At 44.6% G+C, this 16,024-nt stretch overlaps 1 protein-coding gene across 2 annotated transcripts in view; it reads right to left on the bottom strand.

The window, feature by feature from the left end:
- Nucleotides 1-7,804: 7,804 nt before the first annotated feature.
- Nucleotides 7,805-16,024, bottom strand: part of LOC115201531 (endothelial PAS domain-containing protein 1) — a 54,140-nt gene continuing 45,920 nt past the window's right edge. For both annotated transcript variants that reach the window (XM_029765236.1, XM_029765237.1), the window contains exons 8-16: nucleotides 14,716-14,863; nucleotides 14,184-14,392; nucleotides 13,374-13,591; nucleotides 12,804-12,917; nucleotides 11,777-12,255; nucleotides 11,560-11,656; nucleotides 11,289-11,391; nucleotides 10,984-11,151; nucleotides 7,805-10,459 (exon numbers count right to left, since the gene is read on the bottom strand). In XM_029765236.1, the coding sequence (XP_029621096.1) occupies nucleotides 10,308-10,459; nucleotides 10,984-11,151; nucleotides 11,289-11,391; nucleotides 11,560-11,656; nucleotides 11,777-12,255; nucleotides 12,804-12,917; nucleotides 13,374-13,591; nucleotides 14,184-14,392; nucleotides 14,716-14,863 (1,688 nt within the window). In that variant the 3' untranslated portion in view covers nucleotides 7,805-10,307. The remainder of the gene's footprint in view (nucleotides 10,460-10,983; nucleotides 11,152-11,288; nucleotides 11,392-11,559; nucleotides 11,657-11,776; nucleotides 12,256-12,803; nucleotides 12,918-13,373; nucleotides 13,592-14,183; nucleotides 14,393-14,715; nucleotides 14,864-16,024) is intronic.

The following is a 16,024-nucleotide window of genomic DNA, read 5'->3' as shown; positions in this document are numbered from 1 at the left end:
GGTCTTCTGGACTTAGCACTGAGAGGAAAGAGTTTGGATTGAGAACGTCTGATGTGTCATCTCGCATCGGGTCAGATGGGGACAAAGGTGGTACTTCTCAGACCTGTCCTAAGAACTGTCCTATTCAAGAGATCCCTAATGCAAAATGCTGTACCTCACATAGCACAGACACACCTCAAACAGACTGTGGACTGTCCTGATAAACTTCAGTCCGCCTAAACATTCACAAAATATGTCCACTGATCTCCCTCTGATCTTTCTCCTCAGCTCCCTCCGCTGAGAGGGGAATTCACAGTCCCTTCAGCTGGGATCTAAAATAGACAATAGTGAATTAATTAGTTCCTGGGCATCATAATAATCACTAATCTAATACATTTGCCAGATATCCTGTTCCATCCCAGTTGAAGGAAGCGGTTTGGTACAGGTTTTGTGGTTATTGGCACCGAAGGCCTCTCTCACACAGTCACAGAAAGAGATAGGTAGAGAGAGAGAGAAAGGATGAGAGAAAGAGAGAGAGAAACTCAGAGAGAGAGAGAGAGGGGGTTGATTGACAGGAGGAGGGAAAGATTGAGAGAGACAGCGAGGGACCCAGAGAGAGAGTGCAGGGCTGGAATGTTCCTTTAATTAACATGTCTGAAATGGCCCAATGTTCTGGAGCTGCTCTCTCCTCTGGCATGCTTCAGTGCTGGCAGGCCCGAGGGGCAGGAGTGAGCGCTCCATCAAGAGGAACTGCAAAACCAGACGGGCCGGTCGTCTCCCTCGCCCTAGGGACACCACACTGATGATCAAATCAAACCAAATGTTTGTCACACACGCCGAATACAACAGGTGTAGACCTTATCATGAAATGCTTACTTACGAGCCCTTAACCAACAATGCAGAGTTTTTGCTAAATAAATGAAAGGAAAAATAGCAACACAATAAAATAACAACAACGAGGCTGTACATTCCGGGTGGAATTTTGGTATTTTATTAGGATCCCCATTAGCTGTTACGAAAGCAGAAGCTACTCTTCCTGAGGTCCACACAGAACATAAAACATGACATAATACAGAACATACATAGAGTACATTAACAGCACACTGTCTATTATTGCTGCAATTGTCTATTATCTATCCTGTTGCCTAGTCACTTTACCGCTACTTACAGTTGAAGTCGGAAGTTTACATACACTTAGGTTGGAGTCATTAAAACTTGTTTTTCAACCCCTCCACAAATGTCTTGTTAACAAACTATAGTTTTGGCAAGTCGGTTAGGACATCTACTTTATGCATGACACAATATATGTTTCCAACAATTGTTTACAGACAGATTATTTCACTTATAATTCACTGTATCACAATTCCAGTGGGTCAGAAGTTTACATATACTAAGTTGACTGTGCCTTAAAACAGCTTGGAAAATTCCAGAAAATGATGTCATGGCTCTAGAAACTTCTGGTAGGCTAATTGACATCATTTGAATCAATTGGAGGTGTACATGTGGATGTATTTCAAGGCCTACCTTCAAACCCAGTGCCTCCTTGCTTGACATCATGGGAAAATCTAAAGAAATCAGCCAAGACCTCAGAAAAAAAGATTGTAGACCTCCACAAGTCTGGTTCATCCTTCGGAGCAATTTCCAAATGCCTGAAAGTAACACCTTCATCTGTACAAACAATAGTGCGCAAGTATAAACACCATGGGACCACACAGCCTTCATACCGCTCAGGAAGGAGACGCGTTCCGTCTCCTAGAGATGAACGTACTTTGGTGCGAAAAGTGCAAATCAATCCCAGAACAACAGCAAAGGACCTTGTGAAGATGCTGGAGGAAACAGGTACAAAAGTATCTATATCCACAGTAAAACGAGTTCTATATCACATAACCTGAAAGGCCGCTCAGCAAGGAAGAAGCCACTGCTCCAAAACCGCCATAAAAAAGCCAGACTACGGTTTGCAACTGCAAATGGGGACAAATATCTTACTTTTTGGAGAAATGTCCTCTGGTCTGATGAAACAAAAATAGAACTGTTTGGCCATAATGACCATCGTTATGTTGGGAGGAGAAAGGGGGTGGCTTGCAAGTCGAAGAACACCATCTCAACCGTGAAGCACGGGGGTGGCAGCATCATGTTGTGGGGGTGCTTTGGTGCAGGAGGGACTGGTGCACTTCACAAAATACATGGCATCATGAGGAAGGGAAATTATGTGGATATATTGAAGCAACATCTCAAGACATCAGTCAGGAAGTTAAAGCTTGGTCACAAATGGGTCTTTCAAATGGACAATGACCCCAAGCATACTTCCAAAGTTGTGGCAAAATGGCTTAAGGACAACAAAGTCAAGGTATTGGAGAGGCCATCACAAAGCCCTCACCTCAATCCTATCGAAAATGTGTGGGCAGAACTGAAAAAGCGTGTGTGGGCAGAACTGAAAAAGCGTGTGCGAGCAAGGAGGCCTTACGAACCTGACTCAGTTACACCAGCTCTGTCAGATGGAATGGGCCAAAATTCACCCAACTTATTGTGGGAATCTTGTGGAAGGCCACCCGAAACGTTTGACCCAAGTTAAACAATTTAAAGGCAATGCTACCAAATACTAATTGAGTGTATGTAAACTTCTGACCAACTGGGAATGTGATGAAAGAAATAAAAGCTGAAATAAAATCATTCCCTCTACTATTATTCTGACATTTCACATTCTTAAAATAAAGTGGTGATCCTAACTGGCCTAAGACAGGGCATTTTTACTAGGATTAAATGTCAGGAATTGTAAAAAACGGAGTTTAAATGTACTTGGCTAAGGTGTATGTAAACTTCCGACTTCAACTGTATGTGTACAGTACATAGCTACCTCAATTCAGTGGTGGAAAAAGTACCCAATTGTCACAGTAAAAGTAAAGATACCTTCATGTAAAATGACTCAAGTAAAAGTGGAAGTCACCCAGTAAAATACTACTTAAGTAAAAGTCTATAATATTTGGTTTTAAATATACTTAAGTATCAAAAGTAAATGTAATTAGTAAATATACTTAAACATCATAAGTAAAAGTAAAAGTATAAATTATATTAAGCAAACCAGACGGCACAATTTTCATGTTTTTTAGGTAGATAGATGGATGGATGGATAGATAGATGGATGGACGGTGCACTGGTTGTCTACGTGATAAAGAGTGACGCAATAGTGTGTTATAACAGAGTACTTATTTTATTTCTGGTCCCAGAACCAAATGGAGTAGCTGGCCAGACCAGCATGCAGACAAGACTTGTGTGGCGAGATTAATTCTGTACCAACCACACACAGTGCAGGATGAGACATGATGTGGAAACATTTCTAGATGTTTTCAAATGCTTTTATCTCAAAAGAAACTTAAGGTGTCAGAAAGTTCATGTGACTGGGAGCAGTGTTGTTGTTATTCCCGAGGAGTGAACTTACGCTAACCCTGCCACAGCAGGCACTTGTCAGAGTTGACTGCAATGTGTGTTTGTCTAGGACAAAAGTAAGAACCACTGTATGAGAGTGGCACTTTTAATATGACTGAATTATATGAGATTTAAAAGCTGCAGATAAACCCGACTAAAGAAAACAGAAGACAGCTGGCTTGCAGGAAGCATAACTTACAACAGAACAGGTGATGGATATGAATATAGATATAAAAAGCTAGTTAATAGCCCATGTCAACTGTGAGTTAGTGTCTTTGGAATGTTCGTTCGCAGTTTTATAAGACACTGCTCAAATATCAATAGATCTACATATCTATGTAGAAGGGAGAGTGTTTTCATAAAGCACTGGATGACAGTCATTATGAAGTTCCTGTCTTTTGTGAATAGGAATTTCATTTTAGAATGTTGGCGGGTCCAATGGAAGATATTGTGCATTAAAATGCATTAGGCATATAGTATCTCATAAGGCATTGTAAATGTGCTTATAATGCATTATGAAGGCTGTATAGGAAGTGTTAATATGTTTTATTTTTGCACTGACTCTATGCACACACACACACATACCTCATTTGCTCACACGTGACACACACATTCATAATGACTCTATACACACACACACACACGCACATGCACACGCACACACACACCATATACTCTGTTAATCATATATCCTGATACCTACATGTAGTCATCTTACCCCTATACATATCTACCTCTACCACTCCAGTATCCCTGCACATTGTAAATATGGTACTGGAACTGACCTGTGACAATAAAACAATGAAACATGTATCACATCACAAACGGCAGGTAAGATCAGTTCGCTTTAATAAGATATCAGTGCAGAAATACGTCTTCTTATTGGGTTCAGTTCCCCATACAGTAATAACAAAAATAATAACAATATAATAATGTCAATATGAATTCAATATAAATCATAGGATCATCTAAAACAGTGGTTCCCAACCAGGGGTACTAGGACTCCTGGGGATACTTGGCCTATCCACAGGGTTACTGGTAAAATGCACATGAGACCATAGGGTTACTGGTAAAATGCTCATGAGACCATAGGGTTACTGGTAAAATGCTCATGAGACCATAGGGTTACTGGTAAAATGCTCATGAGACCATAGGGTTACTGGTAAAATGCACATGAGACCACAGGGTTACTGGTAAAATGCACATGAAACCATAGGGTTACTGGTAAAATGCACATGAGACCATAGGGTTACTGGTAAAATGCTCATGAGACCATAGGGTTACTGGTAAAATGCTCATGAGACCATAGGGTTACTGGTAAAATGCACATGAGACCATAGGGTTACTGGTAAAATGCACATGAGACCATAGGGTTACTGGTAAAATGCACATGAGACCATAGGGTTACTGGTAAAATGCACATGAAACCATAGGGTTACTGGTAAAATGCACATGAGACCATAGGGTTACTGGTAAAATGCACATGAGACCATAGGGTTACTGGTAAAATGCACATGAGACCACAGGGTTACTGGTAAAATGCACATGAGACCATAGGGTTACTGGTAAAATGCTCATGAGACCATAGGGTTACTGGTAAAATGCTCATGACACCATAGGGTTACTGGTAAAATGCACATGAAACCATAGGGTTACTGGTAAAATGCTCATGAGACCATAGGGTTACTGGTAAAATGCACATGAGACCATAGGGTTACTGGTAAAATGCACATGAGACCATAGGGTTACTGGTAAAATGCACATGAGACCATAGGGTTACTGGTAAAATGCACATGAGACCATAGGGTTACTGGTAAAATGCACATGAGACCACAGGGTTACTGGTAAAATGCACATGAGGGGGTACTTCAGGGGTACTCCGGCCAGAGCAAAATTCAGTTGGTGGTACGGTAACCAAAAAAGGTTGGAAACCACTGATCTAAGATAACTATAAGACATCCACAAATGTAATGGAAAAAAGCAGAACATATCCCAAGGAAAAAACAACCCTCATTATATTTAGTAGCCTAGAATGCTGATATTGTCTTTAAAGAGGATGAGAACTGAGATTGTTCAATTATTCATATTTGTATGTTTACTTTTTGGGCCCTTCAAGTGTCACAGTAGCTACAGCTAGGACTGGTGGATAGCCTTCCTTCTGCAGTTACCATTTTGGGACTTCCTCTAGCCTACTCATTTCACATACAGGAGCACAATTTAGGCCACACCCCATCTGCAGTTCCATCTGACATCCCAGCCTCCTCTCCGTCAGGAACAGGAGCACGGCCAGCCTCCTCTCCGTCAGGAACAGGAGCACGGCCAGCCTCCTCTCCGTAAGGAACAGGAGCACGGCCAGCCTCCTCTCCGTAAGGAACAGGAGCACGGCCAGCCTCCTCTCCGTCAGGAACAGGAGCACGGCCAGCCTCCTCTCCGTAAGGAACAGGAGCACGGCCAGCCTCCTCTCCGTCAGGAACAGGAGCACGGCCAGCCTCCTCTCCGTCAGGAACAGGAGCACGGCCAGCCTCCTCTCCGTAAGGAACAGGAGCACGGCCAGACTCCTCTCCGTCAGGAACAGGAGCACGGCCAGACTCCTCTCCGTCAGGAACAGGAGCACGGCCAGCCTCCTCTCCGTCAGGAACAGGAGCACGGCCAGCCTCCTCTCCGTCAGGAATAGGAGCACGGCCAGCCTCCTCTCCGTAAGGAACAGGAGCACGGCCAGCCTCCTCTCCGTCAGGAACAGGAGCACGGCCAGCCTCCTCTCCGTCAGGAACAGGAGCATGGCCTGCGAGGCAGATAACTTAATCTCTATCTTACTTTGGTTTTCTTCTAATGCTTAGAATTCAAGTAATAACGAGACATTTAATCTCATAAGTTTAATATAACAAATGCAAAGCATGGGACTTTTGCTTACTTTTACATGTTAAATACTGCATATCTGGGGGTTTTAGACAGCGCATATAGGGAACAAAACCAGATACTTGTCAGCTAATGGAGTGGTCTGATCTAACTATCTGTAATTTGTCATTGTTCCCACATAATAAATAAACACATACAATTATACATCCTAACATTTTATCCTTGTGTTTAATTTATCTGGGACGTGGGTAATTTGAGGAAACGTCCCACATTCCATTCACTTTGGCTCAACGAAAACAAGGAGCATATTTTCTCATGTCTTTGGAGGAACTCACTGTGTCGATATATTTCCATTAACAGTGGAAGCAATGTTTTGTCTTTGTTAGAATGTGCTAGGGTTGACAAGGTGGCTAAACTTGGCAGGGATGTACCTAAAAATGAACGTGGGAGGGAAAGAGAAAGAGAGAGAGGGATGAGAGAGAGGGGGGGGGGAGAGAGCAAGACCGAGAGAGAGAGATGAGCTGACTACTGAGTGAAGTAGCGTGTGAAGAGATCAGTGCATCAGTGGGCAGGCTGAGCAGGATGTATCTCTCTCTGTCAGTCACAGTTCAGCACCACAGTCCCTCTCTATCTGTCCCTCAGTTCTCCATCTCACTTCTATCTCCGTCTCTGTCTCATAGCTCTATCACCACCTGCATCTGTTTCAACAGGTTTCAACAGGTATCTGCCACCCATTGCTCTAAGTCTATATTTAACTATTGCGCCATCTAACCCAGAAATAATCTTAGATTCAACAGTTTTAATTTTGAGATTTTTGTATTGACAAAACATGTTCTACCAAGCTGTCAAGGGAAGTGCCTGAGTATTTGATATTGACGATTGGTCTTTACAGTATTTAGTGTATCACCCTCACTAATTTAACACCCTCTACACCACATTACAGCCTCTGGTTTCTTAACAACCTAAACCCGCATTAAGTCAACACGGTCCCAGACACATAGGTCGATGTGCTGAATCTGATTCTTTATCTTTCTAGAATTCTCTCCTTTAGAGCGTCTCTCTGTTTGGACTGGACTTCTAATTACATCTACTCAACATACTGGATCTGACACTAGAGCTCTCCAAGCTAAACATCTGGATTTGTATAGGCTAGTGTAGTTTTATTGGACAATCTACTGTACGTCTACGTCTACAATCTGTGCATTTGAAGGGCATAACACTGGGCTGAATCAACATTGAGACAACCTTAAGGCAATGTTAAGGCACATCATGTCTGTTAGGAATCACCTTTAAAGACAATCTCAGCAAGAAAAATAAACAATAACATCAAAATACAGTGTTACTGAAAGTGGATCCATGAAACATATAAAGTTGCCTCTACAAATGCAAGATGGTTATATCTATAAAGCACCATCACCTGTTTAGATACTGTTGAAAGATGTTACTTTTGTGTCAATTTCTTTTGTTTACAATATTCAAAATGCTACATGTCAAAAGTGGAACTTAGAAAATTGTATAATTTTTTTCCTCTCCGTTTTCTTTTTTCTTTAAAGCGCAACAACAGATCAGTACTGGCCTGCTAACAATTTCATTATACTTGTGCATACACTCTGAAAGAATTCCACTTAAAAACAAAACAAAACAGACACCAGCACTATGGAGTAACATCTAAAACACAGGAATACAATCTGCACCTACTGGGTAGATAAGACAAAGTACCAAGGCACATAAACACTAAAACACTATCTTGACATTATAGTAGAAACTTTATAGCTTCTGTCTTTAAATACATATATGTGTGTACAAAGCTAAATTCAAACGATTAAGTGGTCACCACACAAAGACAAATACCTAAAAATGAAAAGGAAATAGAAAGAAAGAGAAGGAATACAGAAAAAAGAGTCTCAATGTCGATAGCGAGTTGCCATCTCTTAAACTAAGGGTCAGCCGACACCTGCATAGCAGTTGTTTTAGCGGTGTCGGAAGTGGTCAAATCCACAAGCGGCTCCCGGCATTATACCTAAAGGCGGACATTGCCATTGGCTACACGGAGTCGCATTAAGAGAAATCCCATGTAGCCTTGTTTACAACTTGTTTACAAGTTCAAACACTGGAATGTGATATTTAATTTACACCTCGATTAGGCTGATAGAAATCCTAATTATTTCGTTTAATGATTCTCAATTTGAGTGTGATGTAATTTCTATATAACCTAGACGTACTCATTCTGAACTTGTAATGCGAGTGGGACCGGTGTGGCTTCGTGACAATGACCACATGAGCAACTTCTCTTATTTAACAGCTGTAACGCAGTTAAACCTGCGACACCGCTAAAACATCAGCTATGCAGGTCACGGCTGTCACCGGTTAACGCTTGATCTTAGTGAATCTAGGCCACAGGTGGCTGCTGGCACCTTAATTGAGGTGAATGGGCTCATAGTAACGGCTGGAATGGAATGAATGAAATGGTACTGACACATCAAACACATACCATCCCATTCACTTCATTCCAGTCATTATTATGAGCCGTCCTCCCCTCACCAGCCTCCTGTGATCTAGGCCAAAGTGTCTCTGATTCTGATATGACTTCTAATGCCATGAAAAAGGTACCAAAAATAGCACTCTCCTCCCTATGTTGGGGCACGCTCTGATTTGACCAATCAACGTCATGGCCTGACAAGCACTGTAACTATCCAGAGAGCTCACACTGAGGAAACAAGAGAAACATGCAAACAGACACCAGTGACTGAAGGAAACTAGACAGTAAGGAATGGGAAAGGGTAGTAAAAGAACAACAAAAAAGTATATAAAAAAAACCCTGGATATTATGCTTACATTCGGTGAAGTTTAATCTGGATTTCAGACTGTTTTGTTTGTTAGTGTGTCTGTGACAGCGTCAGACAGACAGACAGACAGACAGACAGAGACAGACAGACAGACAGACAGACAGACAGACAGACAGACAGACAGACAGACAGACAGACAGACAGACAGACAGACAGACAGACAGACAGACAGACAGACAGACAGACAGACAGACAGACAGACAGACAGACAGAAGAAAAGTATGCTACAGATCACACAATTTGGGGGACAGAATAGAGCTTGAGAACACTGAAACAGATCAAATCTTTTAACAGAAATAGACAGAAGAAAAGTATGCTACAGATCACACAATTTGGGGGACAGAATAGAGCTTGAGAACACTGAAACAGATCAAATCTTTTAACAGAAATAGACTAATAACTAAAAATTATACACGTATATAATTTATGATAAAGACAACAAAAATAGAACAGAAGCTACACATTTTTCTAATGATACATAGGGGCAGTAGGGTGGAGGGATTAGGAGGAGGCAGGGTATGTGTGGCTTTGACGATGAAACAGGTTTGTATGGGGCTTGGAATGGTAGGGTGGGTGGGTGGGGCGTGGTGAAGTAGTACTATGTTAGATGTGCCAGGACTTTAGGACAGGGGAAGGGGCTTGGCTGAGGTGTCAGTCAGTGTTGTAGAGAGGTGTTAGTCTAGGGTGTATTGGCTAAGACGACTGGAGGGTAAGGATGGGTAGAGGTGAGGTTGGTGAGGGCTATGTCTAGGTAGGGTAAGATAAAGTACGGGAGGGGGTATATGTCTGGGTCTCGGTGGCCTGGTCCAGGGGAGGGTAGGGTAGGAGAGTAGGGGGTGAAGGGCTGGGTCTAGGTGGCCTGGTCCAGGGGAGGGTAGGGTAGGAGAGTAGGGGGTGAAGGGCTGGGTCTAGGTGGCCTGGTCCAGGGGAGGGTAGGGTAGGAGAGTAGGGGGTGAAGGGCTGGGTCTAGGTGGCCTGGTCCAGGGGAGGGTAGGGTAGGAGAGTAGGGGGTGAAGGGCTGGGTCTAGGTGGCCTGATCCAGGGGAGGGTAGGGTAGGGTAGGAGAGTAGGGGGTGAAGGGCTGGGTCTAGGTGGCCTGGTCCAGGGGAGGGTAGGGTAGGAGAGTAGGGGGTGAAGGCCTGGGTCTAGGTAGCCTGGTCCAGGGGAGGGTAGGGTAGGAGAGTAAGGGGTGAAGGGCTGGGTCTAGGTGGCCTGATCCAAGGCTCTCAGTAGGTCACTGCCCTGCAGCAAGTGCAGGTTGCCTTGGAGAGGGACATTGACCTCGCAGTCATAGCGGGTGAGCTCTGGCAGACAATAGGTCTCAAAGGACGGGCCCAACAGCCGACTGGCAACCCCTACACACACACAACAAACATGTAGACAGTCCGTTAGTAGGGAGGAAATGGCTTTGGGGCAAAAGCCAATCAACCTTCATCTGAGGAGGACAGTCAATTGACTATGGTGCCAAGTCATGGAAAAGGACTGCGATTACAAAACAAAGGATATAATTTGTCCAAATCGATTTCTAAAAATAGATTTGAACATGCGGCAGGGTAGCCTAGTAGTTAGAGCGTTGGACTAGTAACTGAAAGGTTGCAAGTTCAAATCCCTGAGCTGACAAGGTACAAATCTGTTGTTCTGCCCCTGAACAAGGCAGTTAACCCACTGTTCCTAGGCTGTTATTAAAAATAACAATTTGTTCTTAACTGACTTGCCTAGTTAAATAAATTGTCAAGATCCCCATGTGAACATTAATGTATGTTCTTTGCCTGGTCACAACCTGGCCAACTGGTTGCTACTAGTTTGACCAGTCAATCTTTTAAATGACATAGGACACATGGGAGTTGCATTAGAATGGAAATAAAAATGCCAGGCTTACCCTCTGTTTTGGGAGAGGGCAGCATACGGTATTCTCTGTAGTTGCACCACTGTTCGGGGAAGGCTTTTTTAGGTGCACTGTTTCCACATCCTGGATACTGGGACTTCCTGTGCCGTTGAAGGGGGCTGAGACACTGGTCAACACCCTCATGTATGCACATACCTTTATCTGTAAAAGAAAGAGGAAGAGAGATATTAAGATGAGTTCAATATTGCTATATTTTCTCTACTATGTTTTTTACTACAAGTGATGTTTGGCATTTTGGTTTGCACACTGTATGTCCCACATTGTCCACCATCCAGTACCTGCCAGTGAGCTGGTGCTGAGAGATCTATCCAGGATGGCACAGCTTTCATTCCTCATCCTCTTCCACATCATCTCTGATGGTGTACTCAGAGTGGTGTCACCCTGATAAACGCAAAAACAGACACACATTACAGTCGAAAACTTAGTCAAAACCAGTCTGTAGTTTCCACATCTAATACAACTCTCATGAAATATTTAACAGTGAGCACACACAAACTGAATACACACATCATAGCCTACGGTCATAAATCAGTGAGAGGGTAAACGTACCACTGCCATTTGCGTGAAGGAGCGCTTGAAGTTGTTGGCTAAGGCGATTCTAGCAGGACTCATGTCTCTGTAGGCCTGGACAAAGTTCTCCATTGACCTGCAGAAGAACATCACATTACTTCACCATCTCTGTAGATCAACTCTAGCTCTAACAACCATCAGTACAGGAACTGAATTCAATCAGTAGGACAGACACACTGAAGGTCCACTATAGTACCTCTGCTTGTGCATCCTGTTGACTGGCATGTTCTGACATGAGTGGCTTCCGCCCATGGCGTCCACTTGTTGTTGGTAGTGTAACGGGGGATCGGGGGGCCACTGCAGGTTCTGACGTCCGCCCATGGAGGACAAAGGGGTGCTGGCTAGGGTGTGGTAGGGGGTGATCTGTGCAGGGCCTGTGTAGGGCAGTGTAGGCCTGGAGTCCATGGGGCTCATTTCACTGTGGTTGGGGCCTCTCTTGTCTCCTGGGGCCCACTTGGCAGGCTGGTAGTGGGCAGACTGTGGGGATCCCAGGGGCTGGAAGAGGCTGGCGATGTTGCTGAACCCGTTCTGTGTGGTGCGGTGTCCCATTTGGTCAGCGGCCCCCTCGGGGCCTCCAGGGGCCTCTTCAGTAATGATGGGGTGGAGTTGGAAGTCTTCTCCGTCCATGGGGATGTAGGGAGCCAGGGTCTCCAGGTCCAGATCACTCAGGGCTGACTGAGAGGGTCACATCAAATCAAATCAAACTTCTGAAGTGCATTAGGACATTGCAAGACAAAAAGTGTCCAAAATACAGTCAGACCAGAAAGCAACCCTACTGCACTTTGGTTAAAGGGCAATTCCACCACTTTCAACCTCATTTTCATTATCTCCAACACAATACCAGTGTCTACATATGTTAAAACGGTACATTTCTATGTTTAGCAGAAGAAATATAAAGTTAAAGTTGAAAACATTTTAAAAAACAGTGATTTTCTAACACTATGAGATTGGCGGTGACATAGGGAGCAAGACAATACCCTCCCTCCAGCTGGAAACACGTTGCAGGTTTTGAAAATCACAGTTTTTCTTACTTTTAATCCTACCCTGTGATGACACAGAGAAGCATGATGTTATTTTTTATGCAGTGATGGAGATAATGCATATGAAGTTGAAAAGTGGCAGAATTGCCCTTCAAATAAATGTAAATCTGATATAATGTCTCTACCCTCCATCTCATGCACACTGGTTGAGTAGTGGGTCTGTGAAGTGCCAGTGAGACTGACCTGGGTGCTGCCGGGGCTCTTGGGCCCCTCTGTGTCCAGAGCAAAGAGCTTCTCAGTCAGCTCTACCTTCAGGTCACTCTCTCTCTCGCTGTAGTAATCCCCTGGGCTGCTGGGCTGTACCCACAGAGAGGAGGGAGAGAGAGAGACCAAGAGAGAGAGACCAAGAGACAGAGAGAGAGAGAGGACGTGACATGACAAAAGCTCCATTCAGCCCTGAGTAACTAGTGACCACTGCTTATTCCAACCATCCACCCCCTCCATTCTCACCACACTCTGTCCCCTGTCCCAAACACCCAGGATCCGTGCCCACTCCATCACACATGCACACACATGCACAAACAAGCGCACACATGGTGACAAACACACACACACATTGTGACACACACACAAACACACACAAGTGTACCAAAACACAATACATAAACCATGAGTCACATTCATTTGCAGTGGAAGAAAAACTGGTAACGAAGGCTTGTGCTAGCGGACGTGGTATTGGTGAATGAAATAGTAGATGACAGAAGAATGATAGAAGAGTGAAAAAGGACACCAGGGACAGTAGCAGCTACATACCGTGGAACAACTGCTCAGGCTAGGGGGGGCAGTGCTGGGGGTGGCGTTGCCTGGTGTGGGGTTCTGGGGCACTGAGAAGGTGGCAGCCATGTGGTTGGACATGTCTCCTGCCGGGCAGGGCTTGTGGGCATCACTGCCCCAGCCCTGGGGGGCCGGAAGGGGCATGGGAGACATCTTGGGGTAAAGAGGAGGATGAGGCTCCTCAAACGGTGGCCTTCCTGTAGGACACAATCATATAAACAGTAGATGGTTAGTATTCCTGTTTTCATAGAACTTAAGCCATTACCTTAAACTAGAGATGGTGTAATCTTGTCCACCAGCCGGCTGTCTCTCTGTAGAACCGTCTGGTTTCACAGTGCCTCAGAACGGGACTTGACTGGTCTATGGCTGGAGCGGACGAAACAACCGCTGTTTTTAATTGTCTGATCTGTCAGTCCATCACCATCTAGCTTAACTCATAGAACCTCCTTCCTTCATTGTGGACTTCAAAGTGTGATTAGCGTAAGGGATTTAAACAATAAAGTGAGTTAGGAAAATCTGAAAGTACGCATCTTAGAAATAGTTTTCACATAGATGTACTTTATGCACCAGCAATTGGAGTCTGGGGACGACGTTAGAGACGGCATAACTATAACTACATGTTTAACTTCTACCATATCATGTGACATGGAGCATGGCATTGGGGAGATGTATTGTAGTAATGGGATGATATGGGTATGGTTAGGGGGAAATGGACAGTATAACGGAAGATATTGGTATGGTTAGGGAGACATCTAAAGCAGAATGGGAGATATTGGGGAGTGTTCTGACCAAAGTCAAGGGTGATGATGGCGTCTCCAGGTGTGGGGGCCAGCTGAGCAAGGTCTTCTGGCTCCTCTTTGAGTTTGGTGAACAGGGTCTTGATGGGCTCCGCGGCCACTGCAGCACCACTCTGAGTGAAGAAGCTGTTCATGTGGTGGGGCTTGAACAGAGACTCAGTCTGGTCCATGGAGAAGATCATGGACTTGTTCTCCACGTCACTAAAAAACACACAGAGAGACAGAGGGATACCTCAGGGGTGTGTTATGTTACCACCAGATTTTACGACTAAAATGAAGCTACTGTCATACTGTAATCTCACATTTGAATCAGCAGCCTTCCACAATCCCTTCCTCCCTCCAATATTGTACATAATGGGCCAGTTTCCTGGACACAGGTTAGGCCTAGTCCTGGACTCAAAAATACTTTCAATAGAGGTTCTCCAGTGAAAAAACATGCTATTTCATCCAGCAGTAGGTTTATGGTCTGGGAACCTCAGATTAATGGGCCCTATGTTCTGTTTCTGCTTGTTCTTTGACCCTACCTGAGGACGTAGTTGACACAGACGATGCACTGCGGCTGGGAATTCCGGCTGTTGTAGATGACTGTGCCCTGGGTCTCCACCCACACGTAGCCTCCATGTTTGGCCAGCATACGATACTGTCCACTCACTGCCTGACCTTTACTGCACACTGTACAGAGAGAGAGAGAGAGATAGAGTCAGTATAAAACTAGCTGGATGGAGGTGAAACGAAGAGCAACTCAGAGAGCAAATAGCAGAGCAAAGAGGAGAGAGATTCAGGTCAGGGCAACACTAAGAATAAGGGTGAAGAGGAGAGAGATTCAGGTCAGGGCAACACTAAGAATGAGGGTGAAGAAGAGAGAGATTCAGGCCAGGGTAACACTAAGAACGAGGGTGAAGAGGAGAGAGATTCAGGTCAGGGCAATACTAAGAATGAGGGTGAAGAGGAGAGAGATTCAGGTCAGGGCAACACTAAGAATGAGGGTGAAGAAGAGAGATATTCAGGCCAGGGTAACACTAAGAACGAGGGTGAAGCGGAGAGAGATTCAGGTCATGGCAACACTAAGAATGAGGGTGAAGAAGAGAGAGATTCAGGCCAGGGTAACACTAAGAACGAGGGTGAAGAGGAGAGAGATTCAGGCCAGGGCAACACTAAGAATGAGGGTGAAGAAGAGAGAGATTCAGGCCAGGGTAACACTAAGAACGAGGGTGAAGAGGAGAGAGATTCAGGTCAGGGCAACACTAAGAACGAGGGTGAAGAGGAGAGAGATTCAGGTCAGGGCAACACTAAGAATGAGGGTGAAGAAGAGAGAGATTCAGGCCAGGGTAACACTAAGAACGAGGGTGAAGAGGAGAGAGATTCAGGTCAGGGCAACACTAAGAACGAGGGTGAAGAGGAGAGAGATTCAGGCCAGGGTAACACTAAGAACGAGGGTGAAGAAGAGAGAGATTCAGGCCAGGGCAACACTAAGAATGAGGGTGAAGAAGAGAGAGATTCAGGCCAGGGTAACACTAAGAACGAGGGTGAAGAGGAGAGAGATTCAGGTCAGGGCAACACTAAGAATGAGGGTGAAGAGGAGAGAGATTCAGGTCAGGGCAACACTAAGAATGAGGGTGAAGAAGAGAGAGATTCCGGCCAGGGTAACACTAAGAACGAGGGTGAAGGAGAGACGAGATTCCAGGTCAGGGCAAACACTAAGATGAAGTGTTAAGAGAGATAGATTCAGCCAGGTAACACTAGAACGAGGGTGAGAGGAGATTAGGGCCAGGGCTAACACTAAGAACGAGGGTGAAGAGGAGAGAGATTCAGGTCAGGGCAAACATAAGAACG

Source organism: Salmo trutta, chromosome 10 (assembly GCF_901001165.1).
Source record: "Salmo trutta chromosome 10, fSalTru1.1, whole genome shotgun sequence".
NCBI lineage: Eukaryota > Metazoa > Chordata > Actinopteri > Salmoniformes > Salmonidae > Salmo > Salmo trutta.
Note: the sequence above shows the minus strand (reverse complement) of the source record. Positions and strands in the feature narration are given on the sequence as shown.